General features: G+C 42.5%; 1 protein-coding gene across 2 annotated transcripts in view; it reads left to right on the forward strand.

The window, feature by feature from the left end:
• The window catches only part of gabra3 (gamma-aminobutyric acid type A receptor subunit alpha3), a 113,782-nt gene extending 89,540 nt beyond the window's left edge, over positions 1-24,242 (forward strand). Inside the window, exons 6-11 of one of the 2 annotated variants that reach the window (XM_058076969.1) lie at positions 366-448; positions 2,437-2,580; positions 5,605-5,757; positions 8,103-8,308; positions 18,030-18,068; positions 18,219-24,242. In XM_058076969.1, the coding sequence (XP_057932952.1) occupies positions 366-448; positions 2,437-2,580; positions 5,605-5,757; positions 8,103-8,308; positions 18,030-18,068; positions 18,219-18,581 (988 nt within the window). In that variant the 3' untranslated portion in view covers positions 18,582-24,242. The remainder of the gene's footprint in view (positions 1-365; positions 449-2,436; positions 2,581-5,604; positions 5,758-8,102; positions 8,309-18,029; positions 18,069-18,218) is intronic. The other variant, XM_058076970.1, reaches the window with a different exon arrangement.
• Positions 24,243-25,118: the final 876 nt, after the last annotated feature.

A 25,118-nucleotide genomic window follows, 5' to 3' on the forward strand; every position in this document is an offset into this window, starting at 1 on the left:
TGTTCCTTCAGATGTGTTCACTAGGGGCGAAGAGTGAGTGGCGGACAGGAAGTGACTTTGGGAGTTGAATTGTAGCTTGCTGGTGTTTTTATTAGGGATTATTGTGCCTGCTTGGGGGAATTCCAACCTGCAATAAAAAGCCTGTTGTTCTGGTGATCAAGTCTGGTGCTTGTGTATCTCAGCCAGCATTGCAGATATTACTGACACTTAGTATGAGTATTGTGACTGCATGTCTATTTACTCATAGTAGCAGTATAAGAAAGGAATTTCTGGCTTGTTTCTGACTGGTGTTCTGTCCCCCCCCCCCCCCCCCCCCCTTCTTTTGACCCCTGTCTCGCTGCCACATACTCCCCTCCTCACACAAGGTTGACCATTCACGCCGAGTGCCCCATGCACCTGGAGGACTTCCCCATGGACGTGCACGCTTGTCCCCTGAAGTTTGGAAGTTGTAAGTCACAGCGAAAGGTCACCACAAAAAACAGCTTAGCACGACCCAGTCAAGTGGGCTTCACAGTCCTGGAGGGGGGTTACATTCTTTGGGGCTGCTGGACTTCAGAGACAGCTTTTTCATTTGGACCAAAAAGTGAAGCAACAACAAAGCATCCTGAGTACAGCAGCAGCCCTTAGAGGCCGTCTACACAAAGATATATTATTCATTTTTTCATCCTCACAAGGGTCGCAGGGGTGCTGGACCCTATCCCAGTATTACCCTACCCTATCTTCCGGCGAGAGGCGGGGTCCACCCTGGACTGGTGACAAGCCAAGCATATACAGACAAACAACCATTCCCACCCACATTCATACCTATTAAGGGTGTGGAAAATAATAATAATAATAATATTAATCGATACACATGCGCTCGATGCGAGTGCATCGGCTCATTCGCTGGGTATGGATGGAATTGATGGGTGAAATCTATAGATTCATCGTGATGCGTTTGTGGGTATCGGTAAAATCCGATGCAAGTGCTGTTTTATTAATGTTCACAGGGCTTGACAATAACGATGTACCGATGGCCCAGGGCAAGTTAAAACAAAATTGGGGCAAGTAAATCCAATCAGTGATATTCCCGTCGGGCAAGTGCACTTTGGCATTCCATACTGCCAAGAGTTTTTTTAAAAGCGGTTCTTGTTGGGTGTTGGTGAAACACAGACTGCGTAATTCCGGTGGTAATTTGCAAACCAACCCTTGCAAATCTTGAAATGGACCAATCAGAATCGTTTATTTAGACCGCGGTCCGCAGTCCACAAACGCGTTTTACCCACATCCATTCTTGTTCGCGATCAACCAATCAGCAATGGTTTGACTAGGAAAACATCTATCATGGCGTCCCTGCCAACATGGTCTAATTCTTCAACAACTTGTGAAGGAAAACAGCAAAAAGTGATGAACCAGTGCCTCCTAAACAAGTATTTTATTAGCGGCAGCAAATCAAATGATGGCACAGGTGAGTGAATCACATTGTTGTGACAATTTTAATTGGTCACAATGAAACACCACCGATTAGATCCAATACCAAGTGCTGATTTTGCACAAGCTACAAAATCTAGCGCTTCCATTTCTCTGTGTATTTTTCTCACCTTTGCTTCACAAATTTTTCTTTGACCTTTGAGCATTTTTTTCTGGATTAAAAACACTTGACTAGTACACAAATGTGTCTATTCAATAATGTTTCATTTTGGTGCACAACTTATAAATATCACTGCTTACTACGACTACCATGTGTAAGCTAGTATGGCATGCCATGTTAACATACATCTCCACAATTCTTTTGTTTTTAAGCACAATGTTTATTCAATCATGAATGTACTTTTATTTATCAAGGCAAAGTGCCTAGAAGTCTCTTGACAATCCAGATTTCCATGCAACGTCATGATCTATGTAGGAAAACAACCACAAGAAATGATAATTTCATCTTTATTTGAGATTCTCATGTGATGCCACAAAAATGAGATGATATCATTATGGCAGTCTTTTCATTTTACATGGGGCAAGTTCGGGCAAGTAGTTCTCACCTTAAGGATTCCCCATGAGCAAGTCATTTTTGTTTTTATTGTAGTGCCCTGGTTCAACTTCACCCCATATGGTGTTTTGTATTGAATATGGACGGAAGCCGTGAGGCACATCCAACTACTAGTAAAACAGCATGGACATTCGCTGCCTGCCGTCTGTCCTGGTCCCCGCCCACCCTTTGCCACAGTAACTGCTGAATATAGACCCCAAACCCGTTTCACATTTGATAAATCACACTGCATTTTCAAAATAAGGCATATTATTAGCAATATTATTATTAGCAATATTATCTGTGTTATATTCACCATTGAGGGTTGCTAGTGCTACTTTGCTCATCTTAATTCCCAACCAAAGCTACCATCCTCCAAGCGTCCTCGGTTGAAGACATCTAACCCATGTTCTTCTCATCTGTTTGGTCCCCAGACGCTTACACCAATAATGAAGTCATTTACCTCTGGACCAAAGGAGACGAGAAGTCGGTCGCCGTGGCAGAAGATGGCTCCAGGCTCAACCAGTATGACCTACTGGGACATGTTATTGGCAAAGAAACCATTAGCTCCAGTACAGGTACAGTATAATAAATTTTATTTCAGAACACTCAAAGACTCTTTACAGTGACAAGAAAATACAGTTGAGTAGAAGACACATTAACATTAAAAAGCGGAGTTCTGAATATATTGTAGTGTGTTTTTGGTTTAGGATGGTGTACCGTAGAGAATACTGTTCCAGTAGTCAATTCTAGATGTGATAAATGCATGGATCAGGGATTCAGCGGTAGAGAATGTAAGTGATGGACGGAGTCAGGCTATGTTCTTAAGATGATAAAATGCAGTCTGGGTTAATTGTTTGACTTGGGGTTCAAATGAAAGAGTCGGGTCTAGGAGGATACCAAGTTTGGGGATCAGAGGGGATGGAACGGGGGTGGCGCTGTCATGTTGGAGACAGAAGTTATGGGTGGATGTTGGGATCTTTTGGGCACCAATGATGATTATATCTGTTTTGTCTCTGTTGAGTTTGAGGAAGTTGTGTCCCATCCAGTTTTGATGTCGGTTAAACGGTTGCTGAGGGTGGAGTAGATATTGGAGTTGATGGAGATGTATAGCTGTGGAAACCGAGGTCATGACGACGGATGATGTTGCCAAGTGGGAGGATGTAGAGGATGAAGAGGAGAGGACCAAGCATCGAACCTTGGGGAACACCTTGAGGTAAAGGGGCTATGGAGGAGGAGCAGCTATTGATGTGCACTATCTGATGATGATTGGTGAGGTATGACTGGAGCCAGGACTGAGGATGGTAAGATGGCCTGAGTCGGAGCAGAGAAGATCATTAGTGATTTTAAGAGCTGTTTCAGAGCTGTGTTTGGGACAGAAGCCGGACTGGAAGGATTCAAACAGGATGTTGGAGTTGAGGTGAGTTTGTAGTTGAGCAGTTATGACACGTTCAAGGATTTTGGACAGAAAGGGGAGTGGACCGGACTGGGAGTCAGTTAGGAAATAATTACATTTGGGGGTGGTTAAGGATGAGGAGTCATTACTGGGCTTTCCGAGTGTCTTGATTGTTGAAAAAGGAGATCTAGGATTGTTTCAGCATTGGATCCGTGTACTCCTGCTTCAAGATGACGGCTCTGAATTAGCGTTCTAGTATGTGTGAGCGGTTATCTGTGCGTTTGTCAGCACAGGGATTGATTGGTGGACCTCCAAGGTCTAACCCGCCCTGCAGCAGCAAGCCTTCACACGTGTAAAGATGCACAGATGGAAGGACACGGTCAAGTACAAGCAAGAAACGGTTGATTCTGATCCAAAACGCTTCCCAGTGTGCAGTCTTTCACTGCTTTGACAGCTGCTACAGGAAGGCCAAATTTGTTTTATCGCACGGGATACTGCAGGCAGTGAAAGTAGCTTTTAATGGGATCGGGGTCCTGCGTTTGAAATATAAAGCCTCATCAGTGGAGTCTGCATAAAACGTATTGTAAAAGACTGACCTCCTTCTTTTATGGTGACACACAATGGCTCAGTCTGCCCTACTTTGGCATACACCGAGTCCTGATACACTAGCGATAGGTCATCAACAACAATGATGGCTCTACGTGACCCCCTTTATAAAGACTATGACGGTCCTACGGTGGTGAGCTTTGGGTAGTGACCTAACAGACACGACCACGGCTACAAGCGGCCAAAATGGCGTTTCTGTGTTGGGTGGCTCGGGCATCTGCTCAGGATGCCTCCCTGGGGAGGCGTTCAGGGCACGGCCTCCACATTGGAGAGACTATGTCTCTCAACTGGCCTCGGGATCTTCCGATAGGGACTGGACCGAGTAGCCCGGGGGGTAGGGGGGAAGTCTGGGTGGATGGATCTACTACAACAGGTACAATGACATTCAGAAGTACATTTTTAATGACCTCTTCCATCAATAATTAACAGTGACGAGAACAGCAAGTCAGTTAGTGTCATAAGTATATAAGTACACCATACATGTACATGTACATGATAAATCATTGGCTCATCATAGTGACCCCACATAGGTGACAGAATGCCACTTGGATACTTGATACTACTACTTGGTACTTGATACTACTACTTGATACAACATGGAGATATATCTAAGGAGTTGTACTGTATATATTTCAAGAAAAAAAACTACATAGGGTTATTTTCCTCAATTTCAACTGTCTTATATAGATAAATATCTATATAATATTATGACTTTATTTCCAAAATAAAACTTTTTTCCCAACCAAATTTTTCAAAAATTATCTTAATTTTGTTTTCTTTGTATTGTGACTTTTTTTAAATATTTTAATTATGTTTAATTATGAGAGTTTTCATTTGTGCTGTTTTTGTACTGTTTTCATTTGTGCTGTTTTTGTACTTTTTTTCAAAATTTTCTTCTTGTAATTATTCTTGTAACTTCTTCGGCAACCTAATTTTCCCAAACTTACGTTATTTGTTGTTTTGTTTGTTTCTCGTAATATTATGGCTTAGAGAATGTGATTTTACATGCTATTACATGCTATTTTACATGCTATTAAAATGATATTATTTTTACTCATAATATCATAACATTCTTGTAAAATTCTGACTTTTTCTTGTTTTTTTGTGAATATTTGGACTTTATTCTTAAAGTTATTACTGGTGATTTCATTTTTGTTGGGGTTTTTTTATTAAATACAATTTTTCAAAACTGCCGTGGGCAGTTTACTCATAATATCATAACATTCTTGTAAAATTCAGACTTTATTTGGACTTTATTCTTAAAGTTATTACTGATGATGATGATGATTTTTTTAATTAAATTCTTCAAAAGTGCCGTGGGCTGCAAATGGCACTTTGCACTTTGGGCACCCCTGATGTAGCCGCGGGTTCGTTTGGTTGCCAGGAGGCCGGCCCCCTGAGCCACAGAGATCTTTGCAAGCGTGACTTGGAGACCAATCCAGCAGAGAAACCACTTTGTTGTCCTTTCCTGAAAGCAAACCGTGTTCTGTACGCCGCCAGACACTCAGAAAGCACCTTGAACAGCTGTTATGTTGTCATGAGTGCCCCGTTTGAATGACCGTCCTCTGTCTTCTCTTCTCCTCTGCCGTCTGTCTCCCAGGCGAATACGTCGTGATGACAACACATTTCCATCTGAAAAGGAAAATTGGCTATTTTGTGATCCAAACCTACCTCCCCTGCATCATGACCGTCATTCTGTCTCAGGTGTCCTTCTGGTTAAACAGAGAGTCGGTTCCTGCGCGCACCGTGTTCGGTGAGTGTCATCTTGTGTTTTTATGCAAGCCCCCCCGAAAGCACTAAATAATAACTGACGTCTGAGAGGCTGATGGCTGGTGAGTACGGGGCTTTTAAAAGGTGAGGTAAGAGCACAAACAAATGTGCAGAGAAGCATGGCGAGGGAGCAAACACACGGAAAGGAACACGACGTCGTGTACCGACCATGTAGGCCATCTCATTAGAAAGTGCAATGAGTGTATAGTCTGTCTTTTCCAGCTTTCAATGGAGCCTTCATGGAAATGACTCACGGGATTAAGCAGACGCTAATGTCTGTTCGCTGTGTGATCAGTGTGATCGTGCAGCACCCAAAGATGGCAAGCCATTTGCAATTCTAAGTCTTGTTATTATTGTGCTGCATAATGCATGCCCTCTTTACCTTTTGTACTTTCAGCGGCAAAAAAAAATGCAATTGTACAAGTCCTTGCATAATACGGTACATCTTGCATCAAGTATGAGTGTATCACAATAGTAATATGTCGCAATATGTTCACAAAGATCACATACAATAGAAATCCATCCCAACAGCGTGAGAAGACACGTTCAATCAGGGGTGTCTAACATGCACGCTATAAATTTAAAAGAAAAATAAAAGAATAAATATAAAGAATAAGAATAAATAAGAATAAAGTTAAAATATGAACAATAATAACATTATGAGGAAAAATAACTTTTCAGTTGAAATATTAAAGAAAAATGTCTTCATATCAAGAGAAACAAAACTCATAGATAAGATTTTTTTTTTAGAAAATTGGTTTGTAATATGTCTAAATATTTTAGGAATAAAACGATTATAAGAATATTTTACAAGAATAAACACGTAATACTATGTGGGAGATAAAGAGTGTCAAGATAGATAACTAACTAATAGTTATACAGAAAATCAGTTACTATGGTACCCATTATGTCATTGTATGGTCATATCACCTCGTACTTCGGTACGTGACAAAAATAAATTAAAATTAAAATTAAAATTAAAATTAAAATTAAAATTAAAATTAAAATTAAAATTAAAATTAAAATTAAAATTAAAATTAAAATTAAAATTAAAATTACCAAATGGAGGATTAGGAGTCCAGGACATAACATCATTTTCGTAGTGTGAAGTTGAAATATTTCATGAAAATAGGTTTTGCTTTAAGTAGTAATATGACAAACACACAAACGAAAATAGAGTTGTCAGTTTAGGAAAATTAGGCTGGGGAGAAAGTTATATTAAAGAAGAAAATGAATATTTGGGGGAAATTTTGCCCATCATTCCCAATCCTTATGTGAAACATGAACATATATTTAATATTTCTTTCCCTTTTCTGGCCATTATACTATCACGAGAAAACAAGTTAATTTCAGCTAGCTTACAATGCTGTCATTGAGATACACCTATCAACTGTGATCATGCATTAACACGTACACTGATTATAACATGGAACACTTGCAGTATCTTGGCCTATTTGGAGCATTTAAAATAGTACCCAAATGTCTTTCCTTGGCGCATTGATACACATACTTATGCTAGTTCCTTCAATAACAACAACAGCAGCATAGATACAGCGACAACACTTAAGATCGGCTTTCCTTGGGATGGCTGTGTCTTCCAGCACATCTTCTGTGTGCTCCAGTCCTCGGGTCAAAACCCAGCATCTTGTTGAGTCTTTGTAGCCAAACGGAGAGCGAGGTATCCACTCTTCCGTCTGTGAAGGACGCTGAGACTAGCGGTTAGCGAGGCTAACGAAAATAGTTTTTCATGCTAGCTGCTACAATAATAATAATATTGCTGGGTTAATATACTAGTCATTTTGTGACACTGTTGCTTTGTGAGGGCTTTAGTGTCAAAATAGATATTTATATTTTAATTATATTCACACATTTTCTATTGCTAGAATGCACAGAAAAGGGGGAAGAAATATGTGTCCATGTTTCACATAAGGAGTGATGGGCAAAATTCCCCCCCCAAAAAAGTGCAGTTCCCCTTTAAGAAGCAAATTGGTAAATATGGAAATGTAAAGAAAACAATACAAACGTGGGACAAAAAAGTGAAGTTGATACTAAATATGCCTTTTCAAGATTTTTTTTTGTATGTGACCCCTGCTGAAAATAGTTTGGACACGGCCATTACGGCCAAACACATCATTTGTGTTTATTTGGATGATAAAGATGAGATATGCAGTTTTCCATTGAAGCATGTATCGGTGCACCCCGAGTATGAAGTACTTAGACGAGGGTTACACCCGTTACCGATGAGCCCCCAAAGTGGAACCATCGCAAAACAACGACTTTCCTTGTGGGGTGTGTCCACCTTGACTGATGTTTTGACTCTGTCCTCAGGCGTCACCACCGTCCTCACCATGACAACCCTGAGCATCAGTGCTCGCAACTCCCTCCCTAAGGTTGCCTATGCCACAGCCATGGACTGGTTCATGGCCGTGTGCTATGCGTTTGTCTTCTCAGCCCTGATTGAGTTTGCCACCGTCAACTACTTCACCAAGCGCAGCTGGGCGTGGGATGGGAAAAAAGAGGGCATGGAAATCAGGGTGAGTGGCCCCCGCTTGAAAACTGCACGCACATATCTCGACAATAAAAGAGGCCCCCGTGTTTATCTTTTATATTCTTGCTCCGAGCGTCGTGACGTCAGTTGACAGTGGAGGGCGGATTGGAAATTGGGAGAGTTCCCCTTAAAGCAGCCCAGACTACTTTGTAAAGGCGCTTTTATTTATTCATTAAGAGCCAAATGGAACAAGGACGCTGGGGTGGAGCAGGGAGAGCAGAAACAGAGGTAAACTCCCCGAGACGCTGGCCCCAATTTAGGATGGCAGCATATGTTCAAGCCCCATCTTAGTCCGTGTAAACCCATTCTGTCAAGATGAGACAGCATCTTGGGTACCGTCTGCTCAATTTAAGAAAAAAAGGCACACCGACGAGGAAAAAAAAAAAAGTGAGAGTGCATGATTTGGAGTAATCCCCAGAGGCCGATATTATTTTCTCTCCCAAGGCGTATCACAGCCCGAAGATTTGTCAATAGTCTGCGCTCTTTTGTGTTTTTATGAGCAGAGAAGACGGTGGAAGTAATTGGATCAGTGCAAGAAAGTTGAAATAAACATGAGAGCGCAGCATTTGCTGCTAGTTCATTTGTGTGTGTGTGTGTGTGTGTGTGTGTGTGTGTGCTTGACTCAAGTTAAAGGATTGTGTTTTCTTTGAAAGGCGAAGCCAAAATGCAAATGCTGAAGTCTAAACAGCCTTCAGTAAAATACTTGAGAGCCTCAACACCTACACTTGCAATGCCTTGTACATCTTTAAAGGCTCCTTTCATGTTATATATTGTTAGAAATATCTTATATATTCTTTGTAAAATGTGCAAAAATCCCATTTATAGTTCAGCCCCGTAATCGGGGTAAAGTCAGTCTGGTTAACAAACACAGTTGATGTTTGAGGTGATTAGAGCCAAGATCGGCGTGATGTGTCCTCAGAAACATTAGATATGAAATAGAGAACATGGATCCAAGCAATGGAAAAGACATGGAGATGAAGATTGGTCGCCTAAGAAACACAAAATTGGAAGTATAAATGACACTGGAGGACTTATAGCCTGTGTTATTGTACGTGGAAGAATGTCATTGTTCACCTCACCCCCACCCCCACACCCCACTCTCCACAATGTACTCGCATGTGTCATCTTTGACGCATTGGTCGTTCTTTGCAGTTCTTTCCTGTGTACCGGTGGAATAGCATATTATAATAGCATAAAAGGACAGAATTGGGGTTCTCTGTCTCTCGTTCTCGTTCTCTGCACTTGCTTCATCCATTGTTTTTTGCCTTAAACAATCTTCTTTTGGAAAAAAAAAAAAAACTGACCGCATCATTCAGAATCATGAACATCCAGCAGCAACACGATATTTTGGCACAAAGACTATTTTGATGAAAAATATACTGAACCAAGGATACCCGATGGTATCAATGTAGAACTTGGAATTTCAAACAATATATAATATATTTATTGAAGTTAATGAATCATGTCAGGTGGCGTTTAAATGACACACAAATGCAGTTTTAATATAATGTAGCCGTAGCACTACTGCATATGGTAGTTTTATCTGCATATGTTCCATTAAGTGTCCAGCAGTCTTCGCTCCGGAGTATTGCCGGACACACACGGGTGTCCAAAGTGTGGCCCAGGGGCCCTCGTGGGGCCACTCGGAACGGGGATCATAGAGCACTAGGGAATAATGTGACGAGAAAGAGCTAAAACCTGGATTCTAACAACTCATAAAAACATTTGTCTTTAATAGTGAAAGATGAATGGCCTGTGATAAATATAATACTATAATACTACGAAATACTGTACACGTCCCAAAGCCAATTCCACAACGTTTAACCTAAACCTCTGGCACTTCACCACGTACCTGTGTACCTTTTCATGCTATTGATTGGACTTGGACAACCTGAATAATAGTTAGTAAAGTTATAAGTAATAAAATTTAATTTAATTATTTTAGGAAAGCAGGAAGTGAACAAATGTAACAGTTAGTGATTGTAAAAGTACCAGATGGAGGGGTAGGATTTAATAAGCTTTGCTTCTTCCTACTCCTTTTGGACATGTGGAACTGGGAACTGATTATGGGATGCACTCAATTGTAATCTGATGCATGTTCAAATCAAATTAACCTATATTGAAAAACCTCTGGCACTTCACCACGTACCTGTTTACCTTTTCAATATATTGATTGGACTTGCACAACTTGAATTTCAATAAATAACTTTTGAGCGGTAATGTATATCATTATTATTCATTAAAAATGTACACAATTATGTCAATTAGCGTAAATTTGTTCTGTGTTATTTTTCATTCAAATGAAAAGGTAACTTTAATCAAATCTTGCCTCGTTCTTGTGGATCCAATCTGGCGTATCGCCCTGTCTGGTTGTGAGTTAACACTAATAAGTAATAATAGTACAAAGTGTACTGTTATGCAGTACTTCAGGTGCATCCAGAAATTGATTATTAGCAATTCCGGTGATGCTAGACTAGCGGTGTTTGCTAGTTCAACCTTTGCAGCGTTTTCTGATGGTAAGATCGGCAGTGCGGGGAGCGCGGCGGGGGATAGTGAAATGAAAGAATCGTTGAGGAGGATCTCCACTCTAAAGCACACGGCGGCGTCTGTCTGATGCCTCGTCTTGGTGGCATCAGCCCGCGCTTGGCTCTCAGCGGCGATGCTGAGCATGCAGTTGTCGTGATAGATCAAAAAGAAGCGGGTCACAGTGGGAGACACGACACTAAAATCGGCCTCGCTGCCCCACATGAGTGAACTACTGGAAAGCAAAAAGATCCGATGGCTGCTTTTTTGGCCTTTTTTGTATGGAAATAAACAGTAGAAGGGGAGCCTACGAGGGGTGGGGGGCGGTTTTAGCCTCATGAGACCTTAGGAAAATACTGTCCTCGGTCATCAGAAGCAGCTTTTCGGCTACTGGAACCAAAGGATGACTTCATCTCCCGCAGGCGCTTTCTTTTTTAGGTCTGATATGATGAGCTGCAGTGGAGTCAGCGTGGACTCATTTGCCGTGGAGGTTATACTGCTTCAATGGCGCGTTCTTCCCTCCGGGTTGACTAACAATCTGTTTAACCGCCGGGCTAATTAGCTCACCTCCAGCCGGCTAAGGTGTACGATGGCAGGAATGGGACGCGGGCGCCGCAAAGCTGGTTGAGCGGATGGGGCGGCTCCTCTATGGTCGCTCCTCTTCCCTCCCCTGGAGCCGCTTTCTGGTGTGCCGCGTGATGTCAGACGGACGGAGCGTGACGCTGGTCACTGCCTCGGCTAATTGGTCTCCGTCTCGTTAAGCAGTTTGATGGATATTATTTTAATGTGTGACAGTTTTACACAGAATTTACACTCAAATCGGCAACACTCGTGTAACTACCCAGCATGCTTTGCGGGTTACAGATGAGCATAAAATAGCGTCATTTTTTTTGTCAGCGTGTATTTCCATACCTGCATAGTACTGCGTACTATTTACTATTTCCATAGTACACACGGGGTTCCATGTGTCGTTATTTTTCGTTGCAGCTTGAGTGAGGTTGATAAGGATGAATGGCCAATGAATAAGAAATAAAGCACATACATAATCCATTCCGGACATCCAAAACCTAACATAAAGCATATTTTCATGGTTTTAATCCAATATGTGTCACGATCGGGCTTCTCCACCTCGTGACAGCTCGTTTAGTTCCTTTTTTGCCTCTGTTCCTAGTTCATACCCTTATTTTGTATTATTTACTGTGTTGGTCTGTCCTAGTGTTCCGGCACTTTTACTTTCTCCTCTACACGCACCTCTTTGTAATTTGTTGATTGTATTTAGTTCAGCCGGTGCATCTTCCTTTTGTCGGTTCATTGCCATGTTTGAGTTGGACTTGCTAGTGCGTCATTCCGCTGCATAGCATAAATAAATATATTTTTACTTGCATTTGGGTCCTTATCTCTGCATCCTGGGGTCGAAGCGCAAAACTCACAAGCCGCAACGTGACAAAATGCATATCAATGATGAATGAAAGGGATAAATTATCACTTTTATTTCCACTGAAAACAAAAATCACCCCCATTTTTGTGTTTTGTTATGAGAATTCAATCGTGTTTTCTCAGCTTTTCCATCAAAATGCTGGCTTTGTCTCCATTGTGGCTTATTTTGCAGTTGTCATCAATAAGAAAAGCAGAGGCTTGCGGCATAACTACGTAAGCAATCGGCATTTTCGGCCATATCTGATACTAAGGGCTCTAATTTCCTAGACCAGGATCTGCACCCCTGTATCTCATTAGAGATGACCAAAAACAAGCTGGGGGCTAAAAGAGACCCCTCAGATATACTTTGACAGTGTGATGCTATTTGTCATTGTACATTTACGGAGGTGTAGTGTTCAAAATCAGGCGCGCTGCACCTTGACGACGGGGCCAGGAGATAGGGAGACCAGGGGACCTGGCCCTGATTTTGTTCGATATAGACTGTGTCGCTGGGGGAGATCGTCCCTCCCTTGGAATACATGTGGACCATGTGGGAAAGGGGATATGAGGTCAGAATATACCGCAATGAGGTGGATTGTCCAGCATGGAATGGAAAACAGGACACGGCAGCACATGTACCGTTACGTCCCTAGCCTGGACGCAATATTATACCATACGTACGAATCCTTCAGGCCAAATATGCCAACACCTCATCTCTCATCTTCGAGAGGGACAGACGGTTACAAGGCGTCCCACACTTGAAGATGTGAAGACAATGTGGTACATTCGCCTCCGGGATGTTTCATCACACTCCGAAAAGACGTGACATTTGCATAAATCAAAGTTAAGGTCAGTGAAAGCGTTGGATTTACATTGCGTGTCCAAGGCCGGCCTAATAATCACAGGAAACTGGCTGTGAGAATATAGAAAGTATACCGCGTACTGTATATACTGTAGAAAGTATACAGCATACTGTATATACTGTACATGATACGTACTTTGTCCGATGGTGACAGTAAAGAACTGCAGAGCCAAGAAGACATTCAGGTAGCTCCGATTAAGGTCATGCGCCGTGTTATAGCCGCCATTAAGCTTTTCCTGCTGAGTCAGCCATCTCTGCGATACAAAAAGGAATCAATGTCCCGGAAAAGACATTGGCTGTCCGCGGGGCAGACTCCGACTTTTGTCTTCGTGCCTCCAAAGTGACTTGAGATGGACCCCTTCAGGCCCCCCGAACTTTATTACAACCCGCTGTTTTGGCGGAGAAAAGTCGATGGCGGTCTCGGGGCCAGCAACAACTTGAAGTCACCGTGATACCAACTCCTGATTGGACTGCAGAAAAAACACAAAAGCCTGAAGCTTAGCAACCTGTCAGGGTTTTTTTTTTCCAAAAAAGCTTTATCTACATTTTGTACTCTTCACTACCATGCATTCATTGCTCAGTGTCGCAACAATGCAATGCTTTTCCACTAGATGGCGCAATTAAGATGCATATCATTATGCCTCTACTGTGGAACCTTGGTTTTCGTAGGCCAGTTTTTGTAGAGTTCGGTTATCAGAACTCTTGGAGTTTGGCAACTGGATAATGGTTCCTATAGAGTCGGGACACTATAGACAGATTCCGGCCAGGAAATCGTTAAATAAGCTTGCAATTTCTTTTTTTTTTTTTACATTCCGGCTACCCCCGCCCCCCGTTCCCTCTCTCCATAGCTGTATTTTTTTCCACCCGCGCACATGCGACAAACGTCATGAATCCTCTGGGATGTCCCTTCCTGCGACCCAGACATGTCACATGACCCCAAAAAAGGGGGCGTTTGGGAACCACAGCGTTGAATCATCCTTATTATGCGTGTACGTTTGGACTTTATTTTGCACTACTCAAACTACTACTACTACTCCTACTACTACTACTACTAATAATAATAATAATAATAATAACAATAATAACATAAAAATAATAATAATAATAATAAAGGTCCATTTAGTATCTTTATTCATACTTGAATGATTCAGGTGCCAGTAACTCATACAGTACAGTACAGTACAGTACAGTACAATACAGTACAATACAGTACAATATAGTATAGTACAGATAACTAAAGAAATTGTATCAGGTTCTCAGTAGCATTTCAAACCAAAATAAAGGTACTAATCATGCTAAAGCTTCATTAAGCCACTGAATTTGCCGTGTGTTTGTTTTGTATATTTTTGGATGTCTGGAAGGGATTCATTGGATTTATGTTGGGTCTGATCATTTGGAACAAATTCATGACAAAAAACGAGGTTTGACTGTGAAGTAATCCTTGGTTCATCCTCTTTAATTGAATATTTTCATAGTTAGAGCACCAAAAACCTGTTTGCAACCTTCTAAATACGGTTTTTAGCATTGCTAGAGCCCTCTAGACATGAAATAACACCCCTATAGTCACTTTATGTTCCTGTTAGCCAATGTAGTCGACATAATAAAAGAAAATGAGACATGAATAAGACTTGTGCTTATGTGTGGTACTGTAAATGTGTCCCGTCATCATCATCGGGGGGGCAGGAAGTAATGTGGGGGGGGCTCAAAGTGGAGTTTTAGCTTGGTGTGGGTTACGGGTTAGGGATTATTGTACCTATGGTGAGATCGTTCAAACCTGCAATCAAAGCTTGTTGTACCAGCAATCACGTCTGGTGCTTGTGTGTTTCGCCCAACATAACAGTAACATTACTGACACCTAGTGACCAATCTAGAATACTACATATGATAACAGCGTCTTTTAATGCGTTTTCTGAATGCCTTATATTTGTATTTCAGTGATTTTAATCATTTTATGCTAGAAATGCTTAATATAGGCAAAAAATAAAATTACCTTAAATACTATATGCATGTTTTGGGGCTAATAACAGTTCATTTCATCCACAGAACAGTATTTTTGGTTTTAGCTCAACACAAAGGTGCCTTAGAGCTGTGTAGGTAGCCTTCGCATTGGGTGGAAATCAGGTTTGAGTTCCCGATGGTGCCACAGCGGCCTATCCCAAGACTCCATTGTGCCTTTTCAGACCCCATTTGTGTGTGAACGCCGACATTAAGTATAAGACTTAACAAAACAAGCCATGATGAGCAATGTGCACAAAAGAGATCCACCATGAAGCATTTGGGAGCGGAAACGAGGGACATTAGTTATGCTAATTAAAAAGATGGAGTGAAGGCAGGAGGAAGGAAGGAAAGTCAAATGAAGCTGAAAAAGTAGAGCAAAAACCAAAGCTGTGGGCTCCAAGCAGAAATGAAAGCAGTGAGACGCTAATGTATGTACCAACCTGTTTAAGTGGGAATGTATTGTTCGGATTTAATGACCTCGTACCAGAACTCCACTCGGCTTTTATACGATACTCCAGTTTCTCACTCTTACGCTTACAACACTACATCACATACAATTTTAATACATGTAATTATCCCCACTCCCACGTCCCTGAGTGCCGTGCATATGGTTCAGGACCGTTACGGTGGACTACATTTCATGGTTGCCTCTGGTAGACCCACTTTGCATTTATGACAGGAATATTTCAGTCAGGAATGTTAGATTCAACGGTTGAGCGTGTCAGGATGCCGTAGTGATGGCTTTCCTTTTCTTTGGCGCACAGCCATGAATAGAAAATCCAATACAAAAAACTCAAGCTTGGCTTTTTCCAGTCCAAAAACTTGCTAGCTGGTGCTAGTTAGAACCACATCAAACAAAAACAGCACAGAAAATAAATGATACATCATTCACCATTCAATATGGCAATAAAGATAATTAGGCGCAATACATCAATATTTCATGATAATAGTACATAGCCTTCATTATTTCCACAGCACACATCCGGTTTGTTATTAAAGAGAACAAAATAAAACCAAGTCATTATCACAATGGCAATACAGCCGAAGTCGAGGCAACACATCAAAAAAGTCAGCCGTGAGACCCTTTTTTCAATTCATCATAAAATAATAGCAGCAATAACAAGCAAGTGTAGAAAATCACATTTCCCTAATGGAGTTCAGGGCATGGCGCAATTACAGCGTATGCATGGGCCGCTGACTTATTTATTCCAGGATGTGGATAATAAAGATGAAAAATGCAGTTTTGAATGATACAGATACCGGTATTGTTGCCTTCCTAATAAACAAAAATCTAACTCATAATAATAAGTCAAGTTATTCTTTCCAATGGGGCTCCTAATATTATCAAGGGGGGAAATGTCATTTTAGTAGCATAAAGTTGAAGTATTTGTTGTAAAATTATTATTTGAGAAAAAATAACTTAATTTTTAGAAAATTTGAAAAAAAAAGTTGTGTTACGAGAAGTCAAAATATTATTGTAATAAAGTAAGAAGAAAGTTGGAATAGGCTGCACGGCGGTCGAGTGGTTAGCACGCAGACCTCACAGCTAGGAGACCTGAGTTCAATTCCACCCTCGGCCATCTCTGTGTGGAGTTTGCATGTTCTCCCCGTGCATGCGTGGGTTTTCTCCGGGTACTCCGGTTTCCTCCGGTATGAATGTGAGTGTGAATGGTTGTTTGTCTATATGTGCCCTGTGATTGGCTGGCCACCAGTCCAGGGTGTACCCCGCCTCTCGCCCGAAGACAGCTGGAATAGGCTCCAGCATTTCCCAAAAATGAATGAATGAATGAATGAAAAGTTGGAATAGTGCAAATATTACGAGGTAAAAGTTGTATTCCAATGAGAAAAAAACATTTTTGGAAAATTAGGTTGAGGGAAAGTTTAGCTTTTTCACCTACATGACAAAGTTTCTCTTGAAATATAAACAGTATAACTTCTTATCTTATGGCTCACAAAATAGCAACGTGTCAAAATTGAAGTTTGAACGCCCCCGTCCTACACTGACTGGATAATGTTTCCAGGATAATGAAATCACGTCCTGCTAAGCTTCGGTAAATAAGAGTCTTGACAGACAGACAAAAGCGTTCCTCCAGCGTCAAAGATAGTCTTCATGGTTTTTCCTCCGGAAGTCCCCCCCCTCCCCGTTTGCCTCATGCAGGCTTTGTGGTGTTTGTTTTATCGCCGGTTGCTTGCCTGAAGAGGCCTGGTTGCTCTCATTGATTTGTCAGACATGACTACAGGGATTGTTATTTTCCCTTATTTTTCATGCCCAAACCCCCTCCCTTCCCCGCTCCACCCCCCCACCCCCACCCCCGCCGGCATCATGCTCTGTGCTGCAGCTGTCAGCGATATCACACACCTGCCATCCCAGCTCTACTTGAATTCTTCCAATTTCAGCACTTTTTTAAAAATAATAATAATAATTGACAGCTTTTTAGGGGTGTCACAAGATCTCGCGAGACTAAAATGTGAAAATAGTGTTTTGCGGGTCCTTGGTCCGTGATGGTAATCAATGATATACTGGCATGCGCGTCTGTTTCCCTCGTCTCTGGCCTCCAAACAGGCAGGAAGAGGGGTCACTCTGCGTATTGTTGCATAGAACAACGGCATGAAAGGAGTGAGCCCTCTTCTCAGCCGTACGGGATCTGTGTCTCGGTGGTGTGGTGAGTGCAGAAAAGTGACGTAGCAGACACCAAATGAGATTGCTGCATACCCACGTCTGCTTTTTCTTACGTAAGTAACGTCAAACCCGATCTCGTGCATCGCCTCATCTGGTGACACCCCTACAGCTGATGATTTTTTTGCCCTTTTTTTCTGCCATCAAGCCTTGTATGATGCAGATTTGACAATAGTAATCGTGTCAAATGTAACTGGTAAACTTTTTTTCTTTTTCTACTTTTCTTTTCAGGAACCGTTTCAGGCTAACATGGCCAGGATTAACGATATGGTTAGGCTTTTGTTTTGCTCTTGTGTGTGTCGTGTCTCGTGGTGTTGCTTCTATTTCCTCTTTATGAGTTCAAATGGAAGTATTGTGGAGTCCGCTACATTTTTCCTCTGACTACCCTTCTGCTGCCTTTTTCTTTTCTTCCCTCTTCAGAGAAGAGAATCTGCAACTCTCTCCAAAAAGGCAAATAATACCTTCAACATTGTTGGAACCACCTACGCCATCAACGTGGCAAAGGACCAAGGTTTAACCACCATTTCGAAGAGCGCCGGTGCCGCTGCCGGAGTCGGGGTCGGGGCCGGTGCCGGGGCCGGGGCGTCCGCCAAACACGCCGCCTACCTTCACAAAATGGACGATCCCTACACAGAAGCCAAGAAGTCCTACAACCGAGTCAGCAAAGTGGACAAGATATCGCGCATCATTTTCCCCATTCTTTTCTTCATCTTCAACTTGGGCTACTGGGCCACATACGTCAACAGGAAGCCCACCATCATAGAAACAAACAACCTCAACTGAATCTGATCTCTGCTCGGTCTGATGGCTTCAGGATGGAGGGTAGACAGCTTTACGGGAGACCATGAAACACCTTGTTGTGTATGTGTGTGCGTCTGTGTGTGTAAATAGTCTCACTGGACATTTCTCCTGCATCAGCTAATGAGATCCAATACGCGGATGTTAGTACAATGCAGTGAGCTTCTACACCACTGCAAATCACAACAATAAACATCAATACTGTGATATTAACACAGAAGTATTATTGCCTGCACACAACCTAATGAGCGCCATCGGTTCATTAGCACGCAGGAATTACTGGAAGTAGAAGGGGCTGATGTAGCAAGGAAGGAACCATTTTCGCTTTGATTCACGGCACCGACAGACAGGAAGAACAGACGGGTCACCTGGAACGGCAAGTGAACAGTTATTCCGCATAAAGAACATTCCCGGGAGGCCCAAATTAACACAACAATCCAGCGAGTACAAGGTCACTGATAAGAAAGTTCACCGAACTCCCGATCTCGTTCCGCATCACTGACTCCAATGAGTTCTTCATCCTCGGTGTCGCTAGCCCGGATCGCCCTCTGAACGGGCTATCGATGGTAATAAATGATCAAAGTGAAACCAAGTGCGACTTATAGCCCGGAAAATCGGGTAACAGCAGCCATCCCGCCCAGGCTGGATCCCTTGACCACAAATTCCCACTGTCGACTAATCAATTCACTGATGAGTTTTTAGACTTGATCATCGCTCATCCAATTACAGCTGTCCCTTGTTTATAGCGGTTAATTGGTTCCAGATACCACCATAAATTAATTTCCATAATTCAATGTTAATAAAAGGAATATTGTTGTAGTTTCATTATAGAAGCCTGTTTGTGGCTTTATAAACAACATTTTTTTCACATTATTAAACCCCTGTGGACATGCAAATAACACGCCGGTGGTCACTTTTACACTCCTGTTATTCATTGTTTACATTAACATTGCTAACTCGCTAGTGTGCTAACCAGTTAGCTTCAAATTCATTCATTCATTTTCTACCGCTGAATGTTTCATTTAGAGATTAAATACAAATGTTACATTTAGAGGTTTAAAAACAATTATTACCAAAATTATTACATTTAGAGATTAAATATAAATGTTACATTTTTAGGTTAGAAAAATTTAAATTTAGAGGTTAAAAAAATTAATTTAGAAGTTTCATATGAAGGCCGTCTACACAAAGATACATCATTCATTCATTTTTTTTATCCTCATGAGGGTTGCTGGAGCCTATCCCAGCTGTCTTCGGGCGAGAGGCGGGGTACACCCTGGACTGGTGGCCAGCCAATCACAGGGCACATATAGACAAACAACCATTCACACTCACATTCATACCAGAGGAAACCGGAGTACCCGGAGAAAACCCACGCATGCACGGGGAGAACATGCAAACTCCACACAGAGATGGCCGAGGGTGGAATTGAACCCTGGTCTCCTAGCTGTGAGGTCTGCACGCTAACCACTCGACCGCCGTGCAACCCAGCTTCAAAGTTAATGTGTCAAAAGCCAAAAATGTACCACTTCCACACGGAATGGGAGAAGAGTTTTTTTTCTCACTCAATCATGTGGGACATGCCATGGCTGACTTCATGACTTCATGCAGTGTCAAGCTAATATCATTACTGCCACCTAGTGATGAGATTATATCATATAATACATAATATATGGCTTATACCCCATTTTCTGGACTATAAGTCGCTCCGGAGTATAAGTCGCACAAGGCCAAAATTGCATAATTAGGTAGCATACTACCTACTCCATACTCGCACTGGAGTATAAGTTGCATTTTTCGGGTAATTTTCCAAACTACTTGACCAAAACAGACATTACGTCCTCTTGGAAGGCAAGTTCTAACAATAAAAGAATAGAGAACAGGCTGAATAGGTGTAAGATATGCTAACACAATGCTTATTCAGCTACACAAAAAATAAACAGAAAAGGTGTCCAGTGTTTATGTAACATAAACACTTTTTTCATTTATAAGTCACTCTGGAGTATAAGTCGCAGGAACAGCCAACCTATGAAAAAAAGTGTGACTTATAGTCCGGAAAATACAGTATTTTTATGTGTTTTGAATAATAATAGACCATAGCATAGCACCAAACAGCCAATATTTATTCATTCATTTATTTGTGAAAAGCTATGATCTATCAAGGGATGTAGTTCAACAGAAGAGCGATGTATAAACCCGTTCCATACGAAAGGTATTACCGTATTACGCTAACACACCAGACTTGAATTGGAAAACGCGGCGTTCGCATGCCGAGGTGCCTTCACCAACTCTGGATATCCAAACAGCGACGTGTACCACACAACCAGACCGCCCCTTTGGGGGACACGGGTAAAGTCCCGTCAGTCCATACACTGACCTCAGCGGCACTGTAAGGCCCGTTAAGAGAGCACGAGGCTCCGGTGGGAATCCCGGATGGCGTCCCCCTGGAGGCCGCCCTCCTTCAACCAGCAGCAGCCGACAAATAAGGAACAGATGGACCAACCGGAATGAGTCTTGGCGGAGTACAGCCCCTGTATTGGATCTCATTAGAGTGTGAAATGAAGTTTCCGATGAGTGTACGTACGCGTGTGCTTGTGCTGTGATGTTTTGCTCATCTGCATCGACGGCGGCAAGCAGTCACATGACCTCCCATCAGACCCTTTATTACACAGCCAGTCAATGTGGCGCCATGGTTACACCTCGGGGCAATTGTCAACAGAAGTACCATATTGTGGTCTGTGTAAAGGGTACCACTTTAGAAAGCTCGCTAAACCCCCCCCAACACCGTCGCTGGGGGCGGAATAATATGACGGCGATGCGACGCAGTGTGTTGCGTTTGATTTCCTTCCATTTAGCTCTGGCCCTGTCGCCTCTTGAGTGCTCCTTTTGTATCTTGACCGTTTGCCGTTTTGTAGAGTAGTCAAATGCAAGCATGCGTGTCAGGTTTCAAAGGCAAGAGTTGATATGCTAACATGCATGTACACACAGCGAGGACGCGGGGATGCGTTAGCTACGCCGCCATTCCGGGCTAGCTTTACTGTGGGCAGGCAGTACACTTCCTTAGGACCGTTATTAATAATCCTCACAGTCTGGCCTTTCAACACAGCCGATGCGGTATCATCTGGAATTGCGTCCGCATCCCGCGGGGGTCGCCGATGCATTTTCAAGTCCACTGGCTTTAGTTGGGGATGTGTGTTTGATGAAAGAGGATCCGTGTAGCCTACGCCTACGTGGGTGAGCTACGCAAGCTCACCCACTCTGGTGGTGCTAACTCTGGTGATGCTATGTGGCTGCGTCCCCCCGCCTGCACCGGGTGTAAAATTGCCCATCAGCGCGGAAGGTGAAGTCGTCTGGCTGAGACGGGACGACACAAACACCTCAGTCGGTTAAGTCACCATCACCTGTCAATCTTAAAAGTGGCGACAAGTCGCTACTTTGTGTAATTGGGCGATCCCTGAGCACGAAGCCCGCCTCGCAGTGGCGATGATCCGACATAAGAGTGACAATTCCAGCGGGGGAGGTCCTGATCCAGATGTTTGGCCTCTGATTCCAATCCCATTTTGACAATTCTGCTTTGGCTGGTGGAACTGAAAGGAAGCAGTGGTGTCCAAAGTCTGGCCCGGGGGCCATTTGCAGCCTGCTGCTGTTATTGTATTAATTTAAAACATAAAAATCGTAAAAATCAGCAGTATTTTCAGCCATTTCATGATTTCATCATACTATAACACTCCGCCGTCGGTCTGGAACTGCCATTGTTCGCTCGCAATGAAGGAAGCTAACAATGCAGTAGGTCAGTGATTTTCAACCACTGTGCCGCGGCACACTAGTGTACCTTGAGAAACCGTCAGGTGTGCCGTGAGGAATTATCCAATATCACTTTTTATAATTAACATTGATTAATCATCATTTGCAAATATTATGTCAATTATGGCCCAAATATTCCAATTGCATTTGGTTTATTTGCTCAAACGGAAAGAATTGAACAGGGGTGGAATATTCCTTTAACCAATCCGATTGAGGTATCTTGTACCGGCTCAAACGGAAAGTTGTCAGGGTGCCTTCTTCTTCGTGGTGTTTTTCTTCTTCTGTTGTTTATTGGCGGTTGGCAAGCAGCTTTCGTGTGCATTAGCGCCATCTGTGGAACAGAATCTAAACCCTTCTATACGCCATTCACAAGTGCAGTTTTATTAAAAAAGAAAATATATATCTATATAAAACATGTCCTGAGTTTAATTATAAAATATTAGCAAGATTGAATTTGATCTTTTCCTGTTTAAATTTATCCCAGGTGCGTTCTTTCAGCACATGCTCAGATATTACGTAACACGCAGATCCAGACGTTCTTCACTTTTAAAAATGGAGGCCAGCAATCGGCACTGGACTAAGCAAAGTTTGTTTTTGATTCAAACTAAATTTCAAGACTGGACAGACGAAAAACTGGCAATACGGAGTTATATAACAAGTGAAAGAAAAACTTGGGGAAGCCGGTATCACGTGATGTTGATGTTTACATTTTACTGGGCATGCCCTATTGACTATTCTGGTTGATTTTCACGGCGCATGTTGACAAGAGATTGGAATATTCCTTTCCATGGATACCATTGTTTCCCAAAAGGTCATTGGGAAAGAGAAAAAGTGGTGATGTAAAAACGTGGCTACTGTGGAGTGTCTGTGGCGTAAAGACTGGCAGAGCAATGTAATATTGGTCCGTGTGGCAACACCTACCTTGTTCCTCCCATAGACTTATTGATGCACGTGTGAGGTCGTGGTGACATTTTGGAACATTTTTGGTTAGTGGTGTGCCACAAGATTTTTCCAAAGTAAAAAACGTGCCGTGGCTCATGGTTGAAAAACACTGCAGTAGGTCATCAAGAGTTGACGTGCCGGAAAACAGCGCCCCCTTGTGTTTCAACAGAGAATTGCACAACCCTGGCAAAGGGCTATAAAAAGGTGGCGGCGGCCTTGGGGAGGTGGGCGTAGGGACAATGCAGGAGAATAATCCAGGGTTGACAACGATGAGGTTTCACGTCGGGGTCACCAACGTCAGGGTCGAGGTTTGTCGCAAGAGGTGTACGAATATGCTGTAAATATCGCAACAATGATGCCAACACCTGGACACGATTCGATTCCGCCGTTACCTCAGCACATTCGATCGAATACGATCAATAAGTTAGTGTTTTGTAGATGAAATGTCTTTGAATATTCGGAAAATATATTTTGTAGTTTCCGTGGTCATGTTTTGGTCTTCGCTTGCTTTCTTTCTTGTGTTTTATTGACTCATGTTGTACTTACGTACATACGTTACTTACAATTTACTTACGTAAATACTTGTACACTTGTTGTACTGCATATGTGTTTAGTAGCAGACGACCGGCAACAATCTAGTAACTGATCCCCAACATGGTAGGCAGTAGACGCCAAACGCGGTGGAACACAATCCCCAATTCCAACCTGTGGGTTTTGGAGTCAATAATGCACGACGGGGGCTGCACGGTGGTCTAGTGGTTAGCACACAGACCTCACAGCTAGGAGACCCAAGTTCAATCCCACCCTCGGCCATCTCCGTGTGGAGTTTGCATGTTCTCCGGGTACCAAAAACATGTTAGGTTAATTGGTCACTCCAAATTGTCCATAGGTATGAATGTGAGTGTGAATGGTTGTTTGTCTATATGTGCCCTGTGATTGGCTGGCCACCAGTCCAGGGTGTACCCCGCCTCTCGCCCAAAGACAGCTGGGATAGGCTCCAGCACCCCGCTTATCCCTCGTGAGGATAAGCGGTAGAAAATGAATGAATGAGTAACGATCCTCAGCTGCAGCCTGACGGTATTACGCTCACGTAGGACGCGGTCTCCGTGTTCTTGTGGGTTAAATGGTGTACTCATCCGTGAGCGACTCCCAGCCCAGGAACACCTTCATAAATTAGCGCCGTATATTGATGTGATGTTCATTTACACGGACCAGCTTATCAAAGTGCTTTTAGCCTCGTTTGCAGACATGCAGATTTTATGAGTCGGCTTTTCCTGCCGGATCCGCTACGCATGCTGTATAAACCTTGATGAAGCCCCCCCCCACCCCCATCCCACCCGCCCCCGGTAAAGTCATGCAGACCTTTTTGCATCCAAGGTCAGCAGAAATACAGCCCATGGAGGCCGGTGTCCGACCATAGCGACGCAGCACATAGAGAGAGGTGGGGCGTCCCAAGCGTTTCCTAAAATATCATTTAACCAAACAAATCAGCAGAGATTTTACAAGAATAAGTCAACATATTATAATTTAACGTGTCATTTTATGGGAATAATGTCATAAAATTATTAAGAGAAATAACTTTTTAGAAGTATTAAGTCAAAAACATTAAAAAGAGACTTTTTTATGTATTTTTAACAAATAAAGTTGTCCATTTTGGAAAGTTAAGTTACGGAAAAAAGCCAACACGGTGCAAGAATAAAGTCCAATCGATTATCGCTCATCCAATTATAGCCGTTCCTTGTTTGTAGCGGTTAATTGGTTCCAGACCCAACCACG

This window comes from Doryrhamphus excisus, chromosome 7 (genome assembly GCF_030265055.1).
Source record: "Doryrhamphus excisus isolate RoL2022-K1 chromosome 7, RoL_Dexc_1.0, whole genome shotgun sequence".
Lineage (NCBI taxonomy): Eukaryota > Metazoa > Chordata > Actinopteri > Syngnathiformes > Syngnathidae > Doryrhamphus > Doryrhamphus excisus.